The 23,782-nt window shown below is 36.2% G+C and overlaps 1 protein-coding gene across 1 annotated transcript in view; it reads right to left on the reverse strand.

The window, feature by feature from the left end:
• The window catches only part of LOC306844174 (neurexin-3b-like), a 329,450-nt gene that overhangs the window by 166,977 nt on the left and 138,691 nt on the right, over nucleotides 1–23,782 (reverse strand). The window contains exons 8-14 of the mRNA XM_079376125.1: nucleotides 22,586–22,789; nucleotides 19,106–19,132; nucleotides 13,446–13,565; nucleotides 12,950–13,331; nucleotides 10,949–11,139; nucleotides 10,565–10,738; nucleotides 8,111–8,230 (exon numbers count right to left, since the gene is read on the reverse strand). Coding sequence (XP_079232251.1) covers nucleotides 8,111–8,230; nucleotides 10,565–10,738; nucleotides 10,949–11,139; nucleotides 12,950–13,331; nucleotides 13,446–13,565; nucleotides 19,106–19,132; nucleotides 22,586–22,789 — 1,218 coding nt within the window. The remainder of the gene's footprint in view (nucleotides 1–8,110; nucleotides 8,231–10,564; nucleotides 10,739–10,948; nucleotides 11,140–12,949; nucleotides 13,332–13,445; nucleotides 13,566–19,105; nucleotides 19,133–22,585; nucleotides 22,790–23,782) is intronic.

Genomic DNA, 23,782 nt, shown 5'->3' on the forward strand with positions numbered 1-23,782 from the left:
TTTCGCTCAATCTCGATCAAACCTCTGCAGTAATATTCTCTGGACTCTCTAGATCAATAATTATCAAAAAAAAATTGAATTTTGTTCTTTGGTTACCTTTAAGGGGGTCATTTAGAAAAGGGGCGGGGTCAAATATACCCAAAAGCCTATAAAACCTAAACAAAAACTCAAAACTTTACAAAACATGGTGAAAACATGTATCAGATTACTCTTAACAAGCATGCAAAGTTCCATGGAGATTGGACCGTAGGTGGTGCTATAATAGTGAAAAAGGCCTCTAAAACACAGTATTTCTAATGTAAATGACCTCAAATTGCAATAAAATGCTCATAATATTCACTTACTCACTATATCTTCATATCATACATAGATCTTCTCATTCTGATCAACTTTGCCTCTAGGATCACTGCTGTCAATCAAACTGTTCTTTAAGTATTTGAGATTATTTAAAAAAAAACTACTTTTCTGAACTAGCCTCAGTTTTCAAGTCAAAATCAATCAAATCATTGCAGAACTATTCTCTAGACTCTCTAGGTCAGGGGTCTGCAACCCGCAGCTCCCGAGCTAGTCCTCTTTCATCCCTCTGCTGTGGCTCCCTGTAGCGTGGGTGTACAATACGTGGGGGCGGTGTCCCCCCGACTATTAATACAACCTAAACTCTTCCCCTGCACTTTTTCTTGGTCAAGTGTGTTAAAGTATAAAGGGCCAATGTGAATAAACTAGATTTAAATTAAAAGAGAAAAGATAGTCACGTCGTTTTGAATAAGTTTTATTCGTGAACATCATGGAGCGCTGAACACTCTCATGAGCTGTATGTTTCATTCATACTCGAAGCCGGAGGGGCACTCTGGCGCAGAAAGTTAAAAACGGACTCGTATGAGAAGTAATAATAGCGTTTGACAGGTATCCGGCTATCGCTGTAGCTAAACTGAATATAAAACTTTAGCTATATGCCGTGTTATCTTTATTTGGGCATCAAATAATTTGTGGCTCCACATTAATTTTATTCGGTGGGAAAGGGGCCAAAATGGCTCTTTTGATGTTGAAGGTTGCAGACCCCTGCTCTAGGTCAATAAATATAAAAAATAAATGTTGAAGATTTGCATTTGCACAACTATAAATCGGTCAATTTATAATATGTTCTTTACATAGTGTACCCAAAGGTGTATGAATCCTAATACAAAGCCCACAAATTCTCAAAACGGTGTAAAATGATGCATAATTTAATTCTAAACAAGCATGCAAAATTTGAAGAGAGATTGGGAAAAAATAACACTATAATAGTTCTAAAGGTTAAAAACAATATGTTGAATGAGAAATTGCAATTTATAACCACTAGATGGCAGCAGAAGACCACTAATGGGCTCGTTCAACTAACTGATAGATTTGATGGATTCATGCTTAGACATTATAAAATCACTGTTATAACATTTGAAATCACATTTAGTCAGTTTACCATTTTTTTTCATACAGATATATCAGTTTTTACAATTATGACAGATTATGATTACAGTAAAACCTGAAAATGACATATACACTGATTAAAAGAGAAGACTTGCAATAAGTATTGTCACTTATCATTTATTTCAAATATATATCTCTGCAACAAAATGTGTGTGCATGTCTGTGTGTGTGTATGTGAATATGCTTATAGAGTATTAATATACTAGTTAAATCATTTAATGTCACTGTGTGTGTATGTGTTTAACTGTCAGCCATAAATCCAGGTTGGCCAAGACCACTTTAAGTGCTTGAACCCTGGTAATCGCTGCTTGCAGCTATATTTATTATTATTATTATTGATTTATTGTATTTTTTGCAAATAAAACATTAAAATTATTATAGGGATTTATGTATATATGCATGCATATAATTAAACATTAAGGAAGACAATATCCTTGTCACCTCCCCACACAGAAATTTGACAGAATTAATGGACTATGGAATTTTATGTTTATTATTAAAACATTTGTGCATTTATATCTCAATTAATTATATAAAAGAGCAGATTCAAAATTTAATGGCAATATGTATTAAACATTAAATCAATGAAATCCTTGTTTTGGACATTCCTTCATGACATTCTTGACTGTGTTGAACGTTTTGAATTGCAAGTGAAGTGAATTCTGTTTCCTGTAACTCCAGTTCATATTCAAGCCAAATCAATTCAAATTTACACCCAGCAAAAAAAATTTGCCCAACTCTGGAATGCAGAAACCTGTGTTGATGGGTGCCTGTATGTTTGTCAGTAAACACCATAGCAAAGAACCTACTCATTGCTTCAAGGTCACCAGGCTGTAGAGCGCAGATGGATGTTCAGTGCTCCTTTCGTTTTCGTAATGTGACTGATTCAATCATTTTCCTTTTTCTCAAGCCTCTGCAGACTCTCAGCGGCAGAGCTGCTCTTATCTCTACATGCAGCCACAAATGTCTCATTCACTGAGTTTGCTGGTTTAGAGGTAAGTGTTATCTCTGTTCTAAATGTAGGTAACGCTGAGGTCAGGCTTCCGGTATGAAGAAAATAATCTTCAAACACTCTGAACTCTCCCACTCTTCTGTGAGAGATGTAATGTGAAAGCCCTCTAGTGCTTCACCTTTTTAACTCACCCTCATGTCGTTACAAACCCATATGCTATTTAACATAATTATTTACAGTAAAAAAAAAAAAAAATCTAGATATATCTTTATATATTTATCTTTATTTTTTGAATATGTTATTTTTGTCCTCTTTACAGATGTGGTTGCTATGAATGCTGTATGGGATGGGCTCTAAGAAAATTGTTCAATATGTTCTACTATTATGTGTCACTGTAAAATTGTTTGACTGTCATGTCTCTGAGTAAATAATGAAAGAATATATATTTTTTGCTGATCTATTCCTAAACTCTTTACCTATCATGTTGCTAGCAAATGAACAGACATGTGGCATTACAGGTAAGAATATTCCTTCCCTTCAATGATCAGCAGATTGCACTTTGTTGCACATTCCACCTGAAACATTTTGTTTTAATAGAGACATCTACATTCTCGCTAGCTTGTGCGTGGGTGTAATGACATCTGTTTGATGGGTTAACGCTGCTCTCCCTAGAGCCCCAACAAGAAGCCTCGCTTGCCGCAAAGTGCTACGCTATCTGTCATTTAGCATCAAACCACAAGAGCTTCTTCTTGCACCATGAAAGCGGTGCCTCTCAGATATAATATTGCATTTCCTTGTGGCTAGATAAGGCCCTGTTTTTCATAGCGATGTGGTGAGGAGGATCTCTTCCTGAAACATAGCCACAAAAAGCAGAATCTCTTGATTGAAGCTAGCTGGCATGTCTTGCTCTCCATCTGTGACTGACACTGAACCATAACCGGATCCCAGGAAACAGGGGCACATGAACACCTGTTTGCCTTCACCCGCATTCCACCATCATGTTTTATGTAGGAGCCTGATGCATTATTCATGTGCTGGAGGGAGAGGAGGGACTCCTCAGGTACATATGCTGGGGGTTATAAATGTCCAGCCATAAAAATGTGTTGCCCTTATTTCACTTGAGACTCAGAAGAGAGAGAGAGAGGGCCTTGGGTAGCTCTTTCAGGGGCATTTCTCACCCACAGCTTAATCATGAATAATGAGGTGTTGGACATCTCCATCACACCTTAGCGCAACAGCAGATGCTGAGTCTAAACTTAAATGAGTCTGGGGAGCATAGCTCAAACCATCACAGCATCTACAAGATGAAATATATCACTTTATTAAAGCTTGCTGGCAGGGTAAGTTTACCGACTGGGCCCTGGGGCCCTAGACTTCAAGGGACCCCCAAATGGTGAAACACTCCCTGTCCAATTTGCTTCATGTATCTGCACTAGACCCCAATTTGTAATGAAGAGCTTTAATCTAAAAGTGCCAACCACATCTGGAAGAGCACTCCTATTGTTATTTTATGATCACATCAGGTGACCCTCTTTTGGAAACAGGAAGCACCCCATCCTATTACAGGGATACTCCATTTACTTACCCTCGTGCTATCCCAGATGTATTTATTTTTTCTTCTCTGCACTGAGATCTTTAGGAGAAATTCTCCATCTGTGAGTCCATATAATGGAAGTGGATGGGTCCCTCAAAGCTGACACTTCAAAAACCATGAAAAAATAAAATAATATAAATAAAATAAAAACAATCCATATGACCCCAGTTGATGAATCAATATGTTCTGAATTGAAAAATAAGTTGGTCAGAGAAAAATACTGATGTTATAAACTTTTTCTTTCCTACCAGCCTACTTTCATTCTTCTAGGAAATATAAATAGAGATTTTTAGAAAAACATCCCATCTCTCTAAGTCCATAAGAGACATAAGTGTGTTATGAAATTTGCAAGGAAGTCATGCTGAAGGACAGAGGACATCACTTCTTGCATGAGCTTCACAACACACTTATGTCACAGTTCATAATGTGCTGACATCATCCTTGACAGTTGGCCGAAACTGATGATTTATAAAAAAAAAAAAAGTTTTTATAAAAAAAAAAAAAATTATATTTATTTTTCTCACACTCACCTATAATTTCCCTTCAAGACATATTAAATTTAACCAGCTCTCCTGCTCTATGATGAGGACACAAGCACTATGAAAAAGATTAATTTTGGTCATTATTATTACAAAAATGTTTTTTATATTAAAATCAATTCAACTTGGTTTTAGTATAATAATGTTGAAATGTGGTTCAACGGACAGGTTTGTATAGTAGGTATTAGATGGGTTCCCATTTTATTTAAAACTGGATAAATCAGGTAAACACACACTCGAGGACATTACTGAAGGAATCTCTAAATTTAGTTTTCTATCTTCTTAAGTTGTGAGTTTATTATTGTGATATTTGATTTTGTGTAATAACCAGCACCAAAGCAAACTGCATTTTTCGAAAGAAATCGATCGAGCACATTCTGACAGTCAGCAGGATTACAGCCTCACAATAAGAGTCATTGCAAATTGGTCCAAACGATTACAAATGCTAACATTAACTGATTCACCCTCCCTGTGTTTCTATGATTTGTTGCGAATGTGAGTGTGTGTGTGCAGAATGCCTCTCGAACTGCTTATAAACAATAAAGTGCGACCTCTGTGAGAGGAGGCGGGCAAATAACGGATAGAATGTGCTAATTTAATTACGCAAGTTGAATAATTGCATCGGTCAGTGTTCTGGATTGAGTCTATAGCTCAAACGTCCTTGAGATAAATTAAAAGCTGGGATAATGACAAATCTGGAAGGGGAGGAGTTCACTGTAGAACAAAACAATGAATCTAGCATTTCTCTTGGAATGAAATACCCTATTAGCAAATGTAGCTTATTTGCACCCATGCTGTGGCTAAATATGCAACTTTTGTTGAGGAATGCTGGAATACACAGAAGTATTGTGGTCTTCATAAAAAGGTGTTGAGTTGGCTGAAGATGGTGCCCTGGAGGCTGAGGTGTCCATTGGAGCTTTAGCTGAGCGTTCTGTTGTGTTGCTCGGCTAGCGTGATGAATACGATGCCGTATTCACCTTCTATTCTCTCCGACTTCAGCGTAACACAATAGAAGGATTATGAACACGGACAAAAAAACTAAAAAAACTGCAAAAAGCTTCTGGCTTGAACAACACGCTTTAAAACCTGCAGCTGAAATCTAGGTTATGGACTGAGTCCACCATTTTTAACAGCGCACACAATGTTCTCATTTTTGTTCTCTCTCACTCCCTCTTCCTGTCTGTCTACCTGATTAATTTAGGCTGTCTGTCTGTTTGTCTGTCTGAGTCAGATTTGAGTTATTAAAGGCTGCTCCATGTTCTCTTTCTCCCACAAGCACGCAGGGGTAACTACACCTGCTAATTAGAATCACTCTCACGCAGGGTTGCGATTTCTCTGGCCATAAACACCGCTGGTCCCTGTTCCGCTCCGGAGTGTGCCAGTTTTTGGCATTGTATGGTGTGCCATTGTGTTTCTAGATATCAAACAGAGAAAAGACATCCTGCCCACTTACAATTTGGACTGATTATGTCGGAAGCGAGAGGACGAGCACGCTTGACATGCGAGTGCGTTTGTGCATGTGTCTGTGTACATGTGTTTGGCAAAAGATGAAGACAGTGATGAAAATACAAGCAGAACTGATTGCATGCTCTGGGGATTGTGTTCCAGTTTGATCCTGTGGTGCATGCTAGTGTCGTCTTGACAGGCGCACCGCTGCCACCTAGAGGATATGTTCGAAATAGCATACTTGCATACTACTTTACCTTATTCTGAAATGCATGTATAGCATGTAAACTGGCCACAGTAAACATATTTCTGCATGCATAAAATACAGATGACATGAAAATACATTTGCCACAATGTGCAGCATCCCAAAATGCAAACTGCACAGACACTCAATCCAATGCACTTGATCTTCTATCCCCTGTGCCAAAAATTAGGCATAAATAATTACAGCCCTAATTCACATTTTTGCCTTGAATCTGAACATCTAAAAATAACTTACTGCACTGGCTGTTTTGATTTTTTCTTGGTTAAAAACAAAACAAAATTTAGTGCGATTCAGTAAGAAAAAAAAAAAAAAAAAAAAATTTTAAAGTGCAGAATTTCAACAAACAATAATTTTTCCATTGTTCCGGAACAAAGAGCTTGATTATGCTTCATTAAGAATGGATAATTAAGGATGAATTAGTCAAGCTTAATTATGGATATGATAGACTTACACATAAATATACACACATTAAAACCCTGTCACCTTGCAAGAAAATTTTGTACTGAATTATTTATAAATGAAAGAACAAACTTTGGGCTTATGAATGGTCATTGCTTTAATATTACAAGCCTACAGGGCTGTGGCACTCACTGTAACTGCCATGACCCTACACAGAATCGTCTCGCAAGCTCAAGAGCCCATTTGAGGGGTGAAATTGAATTTGCCTCTATGATTAGAAATGTCAGAGTGATGAAACGGCATACAACTGCCGGAGGTTAAACATGGGAGACATCATTAAAGAAACAGACGCCAGCTTATTCTTCATTAATGGAGACAGAAAAAGAGAGGGAGAAATAAAAAAGAGGGAGAGTTAGAGGAGAAGGATTTTTACGTATGCTTTGCCATGTTTGAGAGGCTGCTGGGCTAATATGACATTTGAACATTTACTGCACCTCATTACAACTGCTTACAGCTTATTAACCTGTCTGCTGACTGGATAGATGGACCACACATTCCTCACTGTCATTCTACTATCATTCACTCATCCAAAACCACTTTTACAAAAAGAGGACATTTTCCTAATTCAGCATCCTTTGTTGTTACTGAGAGCAATATTTCTATTAGCCAATCACAGCCTTTCCTGTAACCCCACCCCCAAAATTAGAAGGCTATGATTGGTTTTCTGTTCCAAGTGTTGCTCCAGGAACTGTAGCCAACAAAAATATTAACGTATTGTACTTTTGAATCACATTAAATGGTTCCTTACAAATATAGCAACAACAAAAAGCACTAAACATTCACAATTATTAATAGCACACAAAATCCAGAACATGAAAAAACTTGGGTGCATCCAAAACAGAAAATATTCCAAAGTTCCTGTTTTACTATAAAATATATCAACAGATAGGAAATAAACCTGCACTTGTGAATTAAAGTGTGAATTCATGTGTTTCTTTTTTCTTTAGGATTTCAGATCCCTTTTTAATTTTTAACCCATCATATAAATATTGGATATTATACTGTGTCTTGCATCTGCACAAAAAAGTTAACTTGACTGTGAATCAGATTGTGTTCTGTAACAACAGGTTAGAAAAACAGACAACTAAGGCACACGGAATTTACAATATCTACATTAGTGATCTCATTTTAATATAATGTAGAGTTTGTGACAGTTTAATAAATTTAAATATGATTACTCAAAACATTTTCATAGATATTTTGATATCATGATAATCACAAATTCTTTTGACTACAATAATCATCAATAAAAATCTCTATTTTGGATGCAGCCAATAATCAGACTTGTTCAAAGCATAGCACGCGTAATTAGATTTTCTTAATGACAAAGCAACACCAAAGATCAACTTGATATTATAATCAGCAAAATAAAGTGTAACTGGGTCACTCACGGTCATTGCACTGGGTGCCAGAGTAAGAGGTCATTGAGCAGTCGCAGGTGAAGTTCTCCCACTGCTGGATGCACACACCCATGTTGGCGCAGGAATCCTCCTGGCATGTAGTGCTGGGCCCTGATGTGGAGGTGACAGGAACAGCATGAGTCAATAGTAATGACAGATTTCAGCAGGAATCTCTGTCACAGGCAGCACAGCAAGACTAGCATGCATGCAAGGTCATTCACGGGTCAGCATCAAAAGTGCATTCATCCTGAACACTGAACAACACTGTAGTAGTAGAACATTCAGACAAGCAAATACAATAAAAATAGAAACATTTTCTTATTCAGTATGTTGGTCTTGTTTCGCCAGTATATATATATAATTTTTTTTTTATATATATATATATATATTGTGTTACATATTTAATTTCAGCATTGCAAGCATTGCAACGTTACAAATATTGTTGACTACTGTAAGGTGAAATGAAAAATACTAAATATTGTCTAAATTTCTACATTAAAATTGCAATAATGCCATTGAGCGGGTCACCTCATCTGGGTTGCCATGTTGAGGTCATATGACAAGATGTGTATCTACAACAGGCATGTCTCTAATACATCGTGTGTTATAATGACTGACAATACAGCACTGTTGCTTTGCTGAGCAGTCTGGCAGTTATCAGTTACAGAAAGTGACAGCTGCAATGTTTACTCCAGCCCACGGCTCTCATATTCTAATCTAATTCTTTCTCGTGGTTGGTGTCCAATGAAATCTAGGTAAATGTAAGTATGAAGTTAAATCCTCATGTACAAATGAATAAGTCACACATTTTTCAAAATAGTAAAAGAGCTTGTTAAATTATTTGTGTATAATTAATATTCATTAGCTAAGATAAGCCATTTTGTGACATTCCAGCTGTCCCCGGTGATACCCATGGTGGGGTTTATACTAACATTTGAGAAAAGTAAATAACTCAAAATATATTAACTGGAAGCAAGTCCTAATATCTTACACAAGCAGGCCTATATTGTTTTAAGATTATGCATATATTTTACTGGAAAACAAGATAAAAATATTGATTAAGAATATATATATATATATATATATATTTTTAGCAGTGAAGAATATCTCTTTCGAGATACAAAAAAAAAAAGATACAGCCACGCTGTGAGAAAAAACAACAACTATTTATTATTATTGAAACAATTATTGAATCTTTAAGAGGGAATGCAAACAATTGTTTACACTCTATCCGAGATTCATTTAAACCATAATGACATGTCAATTGCAGCAGCTCAGGTCATAAACAAAAGAAACCAAACTGACAGACATGCATTCAAAACAAGAGCAAAGCCCTAAGTGCGGATGTATGAAAGTCTCCACTGGCTGAAAGTGCTTTTATTGAGTCAGGAAAGCAATGGAAGAATTCTTTCTTTTCTGTTGCTGGTTTCCGCTTCTAATGATTCCCCAACTGAACCACTCTTGGATGCTCTCAACACAATATAAATGAGTAATTGCCAAAACATCCAATAAAATGCTTCAGTAGGGGAGAGAATTGTGGCCAATTGCTGGAGAACAGCGGGACACTAGACAATGTCTCGATTTTGATGTGACTTCAGTGGAAAGCTTTGAGCTGGAATGTTCTTTAAGGAGGATATTTATAGGGATTGGATTAAATCTGAGTTCCCCTCAGCTACTGCACATGTTAGCTCTGGACTAAATGAGAAGTCATGTACAAAACAAAATACTGCAACATTCTATACTAGATAGATAGATAGATGTGTTGGATAAATGTATTTACCGTTAATACATGTTTTAAAAAGTGTTTAGTTGTTTTAGTAGTTGTTTTACTGGAACAGTAATGTAAAAAGCTCATTGCAACTTTCAGCCAGGTGTGTGTGTGTGTGTGTGCGTGTGTCTGTGTATATGAGGTGAAAGGTCAAACCCTCTACCTTGCAGGTCAGCTTTGGTGAAACCAACTTTGTTAGCAGGAAATTTTGGAAAGAATTGGATAATAAAATAGAGGCTGGTTAGTGGAGGGAACGTCAGTCAAGAGAGTGGAAAATGTGTGGGTCAAGGATAATGAGAGAGTAACTTGGGTAATAATTTTAGTAAGGCAAGGATAACGATGAGATGAGATGATTACCTCATTAAAATCACAAAAAAAAGAGAAAGAATTTGGGTCTAAATGTCATATGATTGGTAACAGTTAAAAATGCAATGCTGTTAACAGGCCCTTGGTCAAGGCGCCATCTAGTGGTTATAGCGGCTCTCATATCATCAAAACAACAGAGAGTACACCAGAATTCCAGTGAGGCACAAAAATATAACTAAAATATAAGTAAAAGTAAAAGATTAGAGAGAGAAATAGGTGCAGAAGTTAAATAAGCTTTGAATTTAATGGTTAACAGCAACGTGTCAGGGACTGACAGACACTTAGATTGAGTTGTAGTGTATGGTGTATACCTTCACAGCCACGTTCGATCTGCCCACTGCGGAACAGAGAATCATTGATGAGGTCAGGCAGGCGGCCGTTGAGATCCATGGAAGCTAGGCAGCCCTGGAAACCCTCACGAGACACCACCAGCTTTGGCAGATTTTGGTACATGTTGGGTCCCAAACCAGCCACAAACAAATCACCTGCAAAGAGTAAATAAACCCCAAAATAAATAAAACTATTTCTTAAATTTTCTTCTTACATTGGCATAAGTATAGTGGGCTTATGTGGTCAGTATACAAAAATTTGTGTTCACATATATTTACCAATCTTTGTTTTTTTTTTTAGATATGAAATGTCAAACATACAATCAAAAATGTCACCAAAAGGTTAAGCGAATTTGTATGGCTGACCTTTCAGGTCCAGATTTTTTGCTCCGTTGACCACCTGGCTGACAGACTTGGAGTCCACCTTCAGCATGTGTGTGTTGCTGGCGTCTCGAGTGATCACCACATTGTGCCAGTGGTTGTCGTTAAGAGGACTGTCACTGTTTCCCTTCAGAAGACTCGGTCCATTTCCCAGGTCAAACACATAGTGAATATACCTGACAAACACACATACACACTGACTTCAAATGTGTCCATGTCCCAAATCCATTCAAGTGCACTACACTGAAGAACACTCAGCCAAAGTACATACTGAAGCAAACTAGGCTGATCAGCTGAGAGGCTCTCTATTAGATGACAATAAGAGTGGACAATCGCTTTAAAGAGGAAAAAGGTTTATGTCCTGCTGGAGGGTAGACCACAGGCCAAGTGGATCATTCTGTTTGAATGGACTAGACTAGCCATGCTTCTACATTCACCAGTGAGCTCCCAGTAGTTGCTTTAAATGTTTGTTTGTTTTTCATTTACTAAGCATTCAATGCTAAAATCATCTGAATATTTGCTAGGGGTAAATGTTCTGTTGTGGAAGAATTGTATCTGCCTTACACAGTGTCTTACACTGAAGAAAACATAAAAAGTGAAATATTTAGCAGGAAATAATGGAGGATGGGACGCCATCTGGATTTGACTGAATAAATTTGGCTACGATCAGTATAATTCCATTTTACTGGGTCAACATAATTTTTCTTCTGCCTGCACAGTCCTGGGCTGGGTTTCCCGATAACGATTGATCTTAGCGCTTAAGAGCGTTTTCTATGAGTTATTTTGCAAACGTTCGTTATTGTTTCACGTGCGTTGCCACTCGTAGATTTACAATGATTTTCAAGTGCTACTTAACTTACGATGCTTTTGGGAAACAGACCGTAATATTAAGATCAGTCGTACAATCGTTTTTAAGAACTGCTTCGGCTTACGATGCTTTTGGGAAACGCAGCCCTGGTTACATCAACAAAAAGTTGTTCAAGAAGCATAAAGAGTTAGTACATTTTGATAAAGATTATTTTAAAAAATCAAAGGTATTTTTCTGCAGAATGCGTGCTGATGATTTGTGCACAATTGGATAACAGATAATAGATAATATGTTAGATATAGATCTATAGATAAATACAGATAATATATATTTATAAATATAGATAAATGTTGTTTCTGTCGCTTACTGCAATTTCTCGGTAATCAACGTTAATTTCGGTAATCAACATTAATAATGAAAGTACAGCTAAAAAGAGTGGACTGATTAAATCAGAATTTAAATTCAAAAGACTTTTCTTTCATAATATCTTACAAAAAGGCTCTAGAAACTAAGAGTGATGTTGGTCAAATGTTTTTAAATCTATGTTTTAAATTAGTGCCTGTTCTGGTAACTCTCTAATACTCAAAAAGACAATCACTAGTCACCACCTGCTGGTGTGAATGTATCTGTATGCACATTTCATTCTTCACAATCTACAATTCATGATAGACAGTTATTGAATCTTTAAGAGGGAATGCAAACAATTGTTTACACTCTATCCGAGATTCATTTAAACCATAATAACATGTCAATTCCAACAGCTCAGGTCATAAACAAAATAAATGTACATTTGGTGGACAGATTTGTCACAAAAATCACCAATACTCACTGTTCCTCCCAAAGATGTAATGATTAAAGCAAGACTCACTGAATGAATCAGTCTGCAATTCAGAACAAATCTTTTTGGTGAACATTCTCAACAGATCTGTATCATGGAGCTGAATCAAATTACCCACTATTAGCTGTTCAATGTATTCTGGGGTGTGTAGTAGTTTGGTAATCTTGAAAATGAACACACTTTTAGCAACTTTACCGTAAGCATGTCTCGGCCTGAGTGAAATTGACTTCCAAAACCCCAGAGAGGATTCCTTTCCAATCAACCTCAGTAAAATGGCTATTTGGTAAAAACTGGATTCTCTGGAAACTTTGCTGACTAGGTGCCCTATACTGCCACTCACCCTTTGACAAGCTCCACGGCAATAAAATCATTCCCATCTCCACTGTTGAAGAGAATGAATCCATCACCCGAGGTAGTTTTGAACTGAAAGAAGAGGTGCATGGTGCTGTAAGCCTGGAGTGTAGCAAGACCCAGATAGCTTCCTTTGGTCTTGAAGGTAACTGGATCGGCCACAATGGAGCGCATGCCAAAGCGAGCATTGAGCTCGCAGAATTCGATGTCCCCGTTCTTGCACATGTCGATATAGAGGAGGCCGTTGAACTTCAGGCCTTGCAGGTGACCAATGAAGTTGGATGGTGCCGTGGAGGCAAAGCGGCGTTCTGTCAGGATTCCGGTCTCGATGTTACTGAACTCCAGTCGTGTGTGGTCACCATTCATCTGACCTGTGAAAGAGGAGTAGGAGGTCTTGGTAAAGTGATTATTAAGTGTTGGATTTATGCATTACATGGGGGCAGCCACTGAAAAGATGTTCTGCAAAGATTATACTGCATTCGTACCTTCAGCTACATCATCATCCACCGTGAGTTTGAGGTTTTTACCACGCCGCATCACTTTGACTGAGTGCCATTCATTGTCGTTCACTTTCTGGCCAGCGTACAATGTCTCTGGTCCTTTACCTGAGAATGATGTGTGTCAGTTAGTGATTACACACACTTGCACTGCAAATCAAATTTCTGTCTTCTAAACATTTTAATAAATCATATCATGTGTATTTACATTTTCAAGCTTCTGTCATTCGGATGATAGATCGCAGAAATATTTTTACATATTTTACGTGCAGTACATCAATAGTTCCAAGGAAAATCAACATTTGCTATTATTCAGAAAAGTCCAAGACATTAAACAAAACTAAGGTTTGGCTGAGCTATGCGTTGAATTCTGTAGCTTATTCATATACCGCAGAAATGGCAAGTATACTAATAGGCTAGTAATCTGTTCCAAACATAGCCGTGGACATTTTATTTAAAAAAATTTTTAAGAGTGCAATGTAATACAAATACGGTCACACTTTAGAATAGGTAACACTTGTTAATTGTTAACTATTAACTACGACTTTTCCCAAAATAAATTCTTAATTTGCTGCTTATTAATAGTTAGTAAGGTAGTTGTTAAGTTTAGGTATTGGGTAGGGTTAGGGATGTAGAATAAGGTCATGTAGAATAAGGCATTAATATGTGCTTAATTAGCACTAATGCATGGCTAATATTCTAGTAATATGCATGCTAATAAGCAACTAATAGATGCAACCGTAAAATAAAGTGTTACCACAAATACATAGTCTGCACTAACATAAGAACTGGTTGAGAGCACTGATTGTTGTACTGATTTACTGCTGCTACTAACATAAGCTGCTCAAATATATTGAGTATTTCAACTTCAAATTATCGCACAAGGCAAAGTGCCTCTCTAAAAGCATTGTAGAAATACATTGGTTAATCAGCACTAAATTACCACTTTCTTTTCAGCCATTCTGTTGTTAATTGAAGAACATGCTTAATAAACAAAAACCTTTAATTGACTCCAACAAGCTACAGAGATCTAAATGACCAGACCTGTGTGTTTATACACATCTAGACAAGCAAGAGATTTTAGAGTTTTCATAGTTTAAAATGGTGATGTATTAGACCACATCAAGACAATTACTTTACTATTATTGAAAGTCCCATCTGAATTTGATTATAAATTTGCCTTTTTCCTCATTATTTACAAATAAAGTTGTTTCCCCCTTCGTTTATTGATAAGAGTGGCAGCCACATAACTGGTCTGTGTATGTGTGTGTGCCTGGTATTCACTACGTTATGGGGACCAATCCCACAAGGATAGTAATACCAGTAAATTTTGACCTTGTGGGGACATTTTTTAGGTCCCCATGGGGAAACAAGCTTATAAATCATACAGAATGAAATTTTTTGAAAATCTAAAAATGCAGAAAGTTTCCTGTGAGGGGTAGGTTTAGGAGTAGGGTTGGTGTAGGGCGATAGAAAATACAGTTTGTATAGTATAAAAACCATTACACCTATGGTATGTCCCCATAAAACAGCAAATATGTTAATAATACAATAATCCCCTGCTGACTTTGTATGTTTGCCCACTGACAAAGAAATGATCAGTCTATAATTTTAATGGTAGGTTTATTTGAACAGTGAGAGACAGAATAACAACAACAACAACAAAAATCCATAAAAACGCATTTAAAAAAAGGGTTACACTTTATTTCCATAGTCCACTTTAGACATTCTACTAACTATAAGTAACTTTATAACTACATGCCAACTACATGTCAGCTAATTCTCATTAATTTGCAACTACATGTCTACTAACAGTAGGGTAGGTTTAGGGTTAGTAGAATAAGTTGACATATACTTGCAAAGTTTCTAATAGTCAGTATGTTGTATGTTGTGGACCCATCAAAATAAAGTGTTAGAAGATATTAAGCAGACAGTCTACTAATACTCTAATGACTGCTGGTTGACATGTAGTTGCAAAGTTACTTGTTAGTAGAATGTCTAAAGTGGACTATCGAAATAAAGTGTTACCCAAAAAAGTTATGAATTGATTTGCATTTTAATGAGTGAAATAAATATTTGACCCCTTTGCAAAACATGACTTAGTACTTGGTGGCAAAACCCTTGTTGCAATCACAGAGGTCAGACGTTTCTTGTAGTTGGCAACCAGGTTTGTACACATCTCAGGAGGGATTTTGTCCCACTCCTCTTTGCATATCCTCTCCAAGTCATTAAGGTTTCGAGGCTGACGTTTGGCAACTCAAACCTTCAGCTGCCTCCACAGATTTTCTATGGGATTTAGGTCTAGAGACTGGCTAGGCCACTCCAGGACCTTAATGTGCTTCTTCTTGAGCCACTCCTTTGTTGCCTTAGCCATGTGTTTTGGGTCATTGTTATACTGGAATACCACGATTCATTTTCAATGCCCTGGGCCTGACAGTACATGGCCCTGTCCATCGTCCCTTTGATGTGGTGTAGTTGTCCTGTCCCCTTTGCAGAAAAACACCCCCAAAGAATAATGTTTCCACCTCCATATTTGACGGTGGGGATGGTGTTCTTGGGATCATAGGCAGCATCCCTCCTCCTCCAAACACGGCGAGTTGAGTTGATGCCAAAGAGCTCAATTTTGGTCTCATCTGACCACAACACTTTCACCCAGTTCTCCTCTGAATCATTGGCAAACTTCAGACGGGCCTGTACACGTGCTTTCTTGAGCAGGGGGGCCTTGCGGGCGCTGCAGGGTCAGTCTCTCACGGCATAGTGTGTTACCAATTGCTTTCTTGGTGACTATGGTCCCAGCTGCATTGAGATCATTGAGAAGATCCTCCCGTGCAGTTCTGGGCTGATTCCTCACCGTTTTCATGATCGTTGAAACTCCACGAGGTGAGATCTTGCATGGAGCCCCAAACCAAGGGAGATTGACAGTTATTTTGTGTTTCTTCCATTTGTGAATAATCTCACCAACTGTTGTCTGCTTCTCACCAAGATGCTTGGCGATGGTCTTGTAGCCCATTCCAGCCTTGTGTAGGTCTATAATCTTGTTCCCTGACATCCTTGAACAGCTCTTAGGTCTTGGCCATGGTGGAGAGTTTGGAATCTGATTGATTGATTGCTTCTGTGGACAGGTGTCTTTTATACAGCTAACAAGCTGAGAGAGAGTGCTCCTAATCTCAGCTCCTCACCTGTATAAAAGACACCTGGGAGCCAGAAATCTTGCTGATTGATAGGGGATCAAATACTTATTTCACTCATTAAAATGCAAATCAATTTATAACTTTTGTGAAATGTGTTTTTCTGGATGTTTGTTGTTGTTGTTATTCTGTATCTCACTGTACAAATAAACCTACCATTAAAATTATAGACTGATCATTTCTTTGTCAGTGGGCAAACGTACAAAATCAGTAGGGGATCAAATATTGTTTTCCCTCACTGTAGGCCTGGTAATAAGCAACTAGTCAATAGTGAGAATTGGTCCCTATATTAAAGTGTTACAGAATTTTCTATAAATATAACCATGTAAAATGTAGTGTTAACTTTCATTACTATTGATATTGAGTTAACAACATTTAGCCCTTTATATACACAGGCTCAAAGTTTTGTGTTGTGTTCAGGCAAGATGGTTCTAAATTGTAATTGTCCTTTTTTAACTCTTCCATGTGTACTGTCAATTCAGTAGCTATTACAGTTTCTCAGAGACAACTTTTAGTTTTTAAAATCATTTTCCAGATGACTTCTGCAACAGTACATTAGACAGCATGGTCATGTGGTGCTACCTGTTACTTTCACTGTTGTTTGTAATTACTGGATGATTGTTTTTATTATTATTATTATCATTATTATTTAAATCAATTCACAGAGATTGCTAGGATGAGCACATAAGTGCCCTCTTGAGGAAGACAACTGTGATTCACACACAACACACACACACAAACTCTTATCAATCTGTTACTTAAGTGGAGTGGAGTGTAATGTAACCACCCACTTTTTCATATTAATTTTCTCTATAGAGAAAAAAAAATGCATTCAAAGATTTGTCAAGTCATGAACCAAACAAAGCAGCTCCGAAATGAATTGCATTTGATTTAAGGCAAAAAAAGCATTCGAAAATTGTTTTAAAAACAGACATAAACTTTAAAAACCTCTAATGAGGAAGGGTATGAGGAACAGGAGACATGCGCAGTTAGTATTACTTTTTCAGAGGATCATTACAAAATCATTAAAACAGCATTAATTAAACATCAATTTAAACTCTACCAATCTAAAGTTTGGACTTTATTAATTTATATTTCTCATGTCTTTAAAAAACCCTTTGATCTAAAGGCTTAGGCTTAAATGAAATGAAAACACTAAAACTGAAATGTAAAACTCAAAGAAAGTTGGAGCAATGCATGAAACATTTCGAGCACATATGAAATATCATTCAGTGCTGTTTAAAAGCATCCTTGGATGCATCTCTTAGAGCTTGTTCAGAATAATATTCAAACCTGTAATCTGGGCAAAGAGTGATGTCTTTGATACAATTCAAATATAAAATATCCTTGATATAATTTCCATATATATCTATATATAACACTTATAGCGATATATAAAATCTTAATGTGATTATCAAATCAAAGACTGCGATTTAATTTAATAAGAACGGTCACTAGCTTCTTTTCTCAAACGCCATGTCTGTTATGTGCAGTGAGTTTAATGTGCATTATAGGGACATATTTGTAGCATTTTTGTGTATAGAAGTTTATATAATCCCACCAGAATACAAAAAAATAAGGTTTGAACATTTGAAAGAGAATTCAAAATATAAATATTAGTATTGCAATTGTACTATTGTAAATTATTAAGCTTACAATTATCAAATATTCTTTGAATTTTTTACTGAAAAATATTTTTAGTTTACAGTATAGTTAATTTTACATCACTAATATATTTATATCTTTATAATAATTTAATAATAATAATAATTATTATTATTATTATAGTATATGTGCAGCCCTATAAATAAACAATTTTAAAGGAAGAGTTCACCCAAAAATGAAAGTCTTTGTCGTACTCACCCTCATGTTTTTACAAACTATATAAGTTTATTTCTTATGTTGAACACCGAAGATTACTAGCTGTGTGATTACTAGCCTTCTTGAAAACCTATGTTTAACATAAAAAATAAACTAATACGGGTTTGGAACGACATGAGGGTGAGTAAATGACACAGTTTTGAGTGACCTATCCCTTTAAAATAAAAACAAGCAAAATAAAACACTTATTAAATAATATTAAACATTTTAGCTGTTTTATTTGTCATGTGACCATTAAACAATATTAGAGAACCATGAGCTGTGTTAAACTATTGAAATAGTAACTTAAGTATTTTCTTTTAATTTTTATTTTTTTTTTGTCAAGGGCTTTGGTTGACAAAAAAGTTAGAGAACCCCTTATCTAAACTATTGAAAATAATAATTAAAAATGAGTAGAATGAGTCCAAATGTTTAACCGGTAGTATAGGTTAGCAACACTGTTTAAGAAATATGCTAACATTTTGACCATTTGTGGGATTAGCTAATATCTGTGTTTCATCTCAAAATAATACCAAAATAAATAAACAAATCCAACAGGGCAAGAAATGAGTATGTAGAACAAACTGAGTAAAAACTTACTGGTGTTACAGTTTATCCTGCCACAGTCTAGATAGGGAAGAACAAGTGACAGATGAAATCGCGTCCTTCAAGGATACAGCTGCAGACATCCAACAACAGAAACACCACCTTCCGGGGATGAGCACATGGAGCAGCAGCCATTTTGGATAATTTCCAACAGCCGTTTAATCATTCCGACCAGTATGTTTGATATAAATTGCTTTGCCAATTATTATTATTTATCATAATTCAAACTACATAGACACTCTACTGTAAGTGTATCATTCTTAAGGCTAATTACACAACAACTCAAAACACTAAATCTTGTTTTAATTATTATTATTTTTTATTAGGATGTAGATTTATATTTTTAGTATGCAATTTATATAGTAGTATTCCATATAAAATGGCTGCCTGCTCTAAGCCGAAAGGATTCATCAACTCCGATATTCTTTATTTTTATTGATTTATTTTGTTTGTTAATAAGCATCCAAATTATTGGTTACCCCACCAACTGTGTGAATTTCACAGAGAACTGCAGATGACAATTGGACAGTTGGAACTGTCATCCAGGTTGGAATCCATAAGGCCATTATTATCATGTGCCATCAACCACAACAGAAAAGTGGGAGCAAACAGCCTCGGTCCAAAAAGCACCAGCACCACACAGACTTGTAGCATGTACTTTATAAAAAACAGAGAGTCATATCAATTAAGACACTAGATGAAATGAATACTGAAATGTTATTTATGCTAAGTGCATGAATAGAAAATGGCAAATGTTTACCATTGAAACTGCAACTAATATAAGAATTTAGTAAACTGAAGTTATTGAATTTACTAAAATCACTATAATTATGATGTTGCGACATATTTAAGATGTTGATCATCTGGCCCTTTTTTGTGACATGATGTGTATATGGGTGGATAGTAGTAAACATGACTGTGTGTTTTGTGGGTGATGCTTTGGCCACCAGCTGCAGGTGTGCTGGATGCTCTGATCTCGGGCTGTTTGCTTACAGGGCCGCAGGCTAAAGGCCATTGAAGGGGTGAGTACCATCTTTGAACAAGGCATGATAAATGCCGTTAAGAGAGAGGGATGGGAATGGGTACATATTTCCCTGATAATGTGAAAAAACTAAAATGTTATACAGAAGATGCATAAGCATAACTGATTGTTAAACCCATCTTACCATAGGAACAGAGCAGAAACAGGCACAGAAATATTATAACAAAGAGACAGTCCTGTTCATAGCATATCATTTTGGGCTGGGTGATATATTTAATAAAAAGAAAGAAAGAAAGAAAGAAAGAAAGAAAGAAAGAAAGAAAGAAAGAAAGAAAGAAAGAAAAAGAAAGAAAAAGAATATATATATATTCATTCACACAAGGAACATTTCTAACAAAGTCTCTCATCTTAATGATATCTATCTATCTATCTATCTATCTATCTATCTATCTATCTATCTATCTATCTATCTATCTATCTATCTATCTATCTATCTATCTATCTATCTATCTATCTATCTATCTATCTATCTATCTATCTATCTATCTATCTATCTATCTATCTATCTATCTATCTATCTAGTTTCTGTTTGTGCCAGCATGCCAGTTTGCATCCACTTTTTGTTGTATGACTGAGATATTATAATACAGTATTTTCTGTTATATAGACCTCAATAGCAAAAATGCTGACGTGGGGTTCAGACGTCTTGTTTATTACCAAGTGTGGTGTAGAATGGTGTAAAACTGTTGAACTGAAAACTGGTGAAATCATATTACAGTTTTTCTCGATTGCTTAAACACATTTCTTGAAACTATGCCTCGTATTCTCAAAACCGTAAACACGAATCCATAACTTCTAACTCAATTCCCCAAACTTCTTATATTCAGGTCAAAATGAAGCTCTCCACTAAAAACAACTCAAACTTGCTGAAAAACCAAACGTTGCTCTCAGACATGACACACAAACAGTCAAAAAAACAGTTTTACACACTGATGAGATCAATTCAAAACAATACTACAAAAACTGGTTATAAGTGCGGTACTTCCCAAACGTTTTATTTCTCAGTTTACAGTTTTTCTCAATTGCTTTGGCACATTTTCCGAAACAGTCTTAACATTCTCTAAACTGTGAGTGCAAATGTCACAACTGTTTGCTGGAACTTCAAAACTTTATTGCATGTCTGCAAAATGTAGTTACTCATTCATGCTTCAAAACCTAGTTATCGTGTTGGTAATTTGGCCAAGGCCACCAAAATATAAAGTATTTTTGTCATTGTGTGAGCCACACTGGTCAAAATGTTTAGTTGTTTTTTCACCATGACTGTAGAAAACTGTGTGTAGTATTACCTGAGGCAAACTATGGCAATAGTTTAGATGAGTTACTGTAGGCCTACTGAAATGCAGAAGGCTGCACATATATCCATTTAAAAAAAGATGGTGTGTACAAGTGACTAGATGATGTGGAGGTTGAACAAGAAGTTTTGAGAATTTCATTTCTGATCTGAGAAATGCACCAAAGCCACTGAGAAAAACTGTAAGCTGACTTTGGCCCTTTTATCTATCCATCGAAGGTTCTGATTGGTGGGTGATACATTTTGATTCCTAGTGTCTCCACTTGGGTAATTGTGTGCTAATTGAGCTCAAACTGTGCAGACTTGAGTGAACAATACTGAATGCTAGTGTTTTCTAAATGATCACATGGTGTAAGCACTGAGAAATGTAGGGATTTGTGTGTAGAATTTTGCAGTAACAGTTCACCAAATCTGACTCATGTATTAAAGCAGGGAATAGTGTTTATAATTCAGCAAAATAGCTATGCTTTTTGAAAAATGGCGTTACGGTTTTGAAATTTTAGTTCAAAAGCCTGATTATAGTGTTTTAGCAGTCGAGAAAAACTGTAAATGCAACTTGATTATTATTTACAAGATATTCAAGAAAGAAACTAAGAACAGACAGACAGACAGACAGACAGACAGACAGACAGACAGACAGACAGACAGACAGATAGATAGATAGATAGATAGATAGATAGATAGATAGATAGATAGATAGATAGATAGATAGATAGATAGATAGATAGATAGATAGATATGCTAATGATAAATAATATTTAGCTATATCACCCAGCCCTAATATAAAAGCTGTTTTCATTTAATAACATTTATAACATTCATTCAAATACATTCCTTCAATGTAAGTAAATCAATGAGCATGTATGAGAATGACTGGCGCAGATGTGTTGCTTCGATCATGAGGTCAGAGGTTACATGTACAACAATGATGAGAGAGCTCGTCTGTCCACATCACCCGCAGACAAAGCAAGAGAACGAAAAACAAACAGGAGCAATCCATGCAGATCAACAAAACCAAAACAATTTAGTTGTAGTGTTAGAGAGATGATAACATCCAGTAACTTGCAGATATAAGAAATAATCGAAGACGACCGAGGAAGAGAGATAGGGACGGAGAGAGAATTATGGCAGTATACGATACCTAAATTGACGGTCAGTTTGACACGGCCGCTGTCCAGCTCTAGTCGTAGTGTGTCTGCGGACTCACGTGATGTGGCAGCCATCAACAGGCCAAAGGCACGCTGGGACACAAACCGCAGAGACACATCCTCTGCCTCTGTATGTATTACTGTCGGCATCACCACCTTCATATACATACTGCCATCATAGCTTAGGACAGATGCCTCTGTGGAGAAAACAGACACATGATATGCATAATAAAATAACACTAAGTCAATTCACTGTGTTCACCGTTTTAAACAAAACAACTTGTTTTTATGAAGCCCTTCACACTGAGTTCAAAATATCGATATTCAAAAACTCCAATCATTTGTCGTTCACGCCAACTTGACGTGAAAAGTTTTGATAAGAAAACAGGCTTATGAATGTGTTTCATGCTATTTAGGGACATCAGAATTTGTGTTTAATGGCTATCATGTATTTTAAGAACAAGCAACACATATTACAAAATATACATATTTAGTTATGTTTGAATGAAAATAGTCCAGAATAAAGAGTACTGACAGAATACAATTTACAAATCAAAAGTGGGTGGAAAATTTTTATGAAAAAATGAAATTAGGACATTAAATAATATTAAAAAAGTCTAAAACATATGACCCTTTTAAAAGAAATTATTAAAGGGCTGAATAAATCATTTCTGATGAATAAAAGACACCATGTTAAAAAAAAAAAACATCTCACATATGCATAAATTCTTTTAATAAGTAAAAATAATTCATATTCTTACGCCTTGCAGCATATAAATCCCTTCAAACATACACTCCTAAACACACACACAGAGCAAATCCTCAAATCTTCCTTTACTAGTGCTGTAGTGCAATAAATGCATTGCATCATTTTAAATGTTCTCCTTAATTCTTCTTAAAACATGCTACAGATATCTTAATGCAACACTGTCACCTGTAATCTTTTTCTAATTTATTTATTTGGTGCCATCTGCTCCATCTATCACAGCAAGTTCCTCATCTGACCACAGAGGTCACACACAAGGAACATTTCTAACAAAGTCTCGCATTTTCAGCCCCATAACAGGCCAAAACGCTAAAGCACAGAGCTGAGAGGGGATTCTGGGAAAATGGATTAAAAAAGGCAACCAGCCGTGAAATACCTGCCTCGAGTTTTAGTGGTGAAGAAAGAAGAATGTGCCTTTGGCTGA

This window comes from Barbus barbus (genome assembly GCF_936440315.1).
Source record: "Barbus barbus genome assembly, chromosome: 24".
Classification (NCBI taxonomy): Eukaryota; Metazoa; Chordata; class Actinopteri; order Cypriniformes; family Cyprinidae; genus Barbus; species Barbus barbus.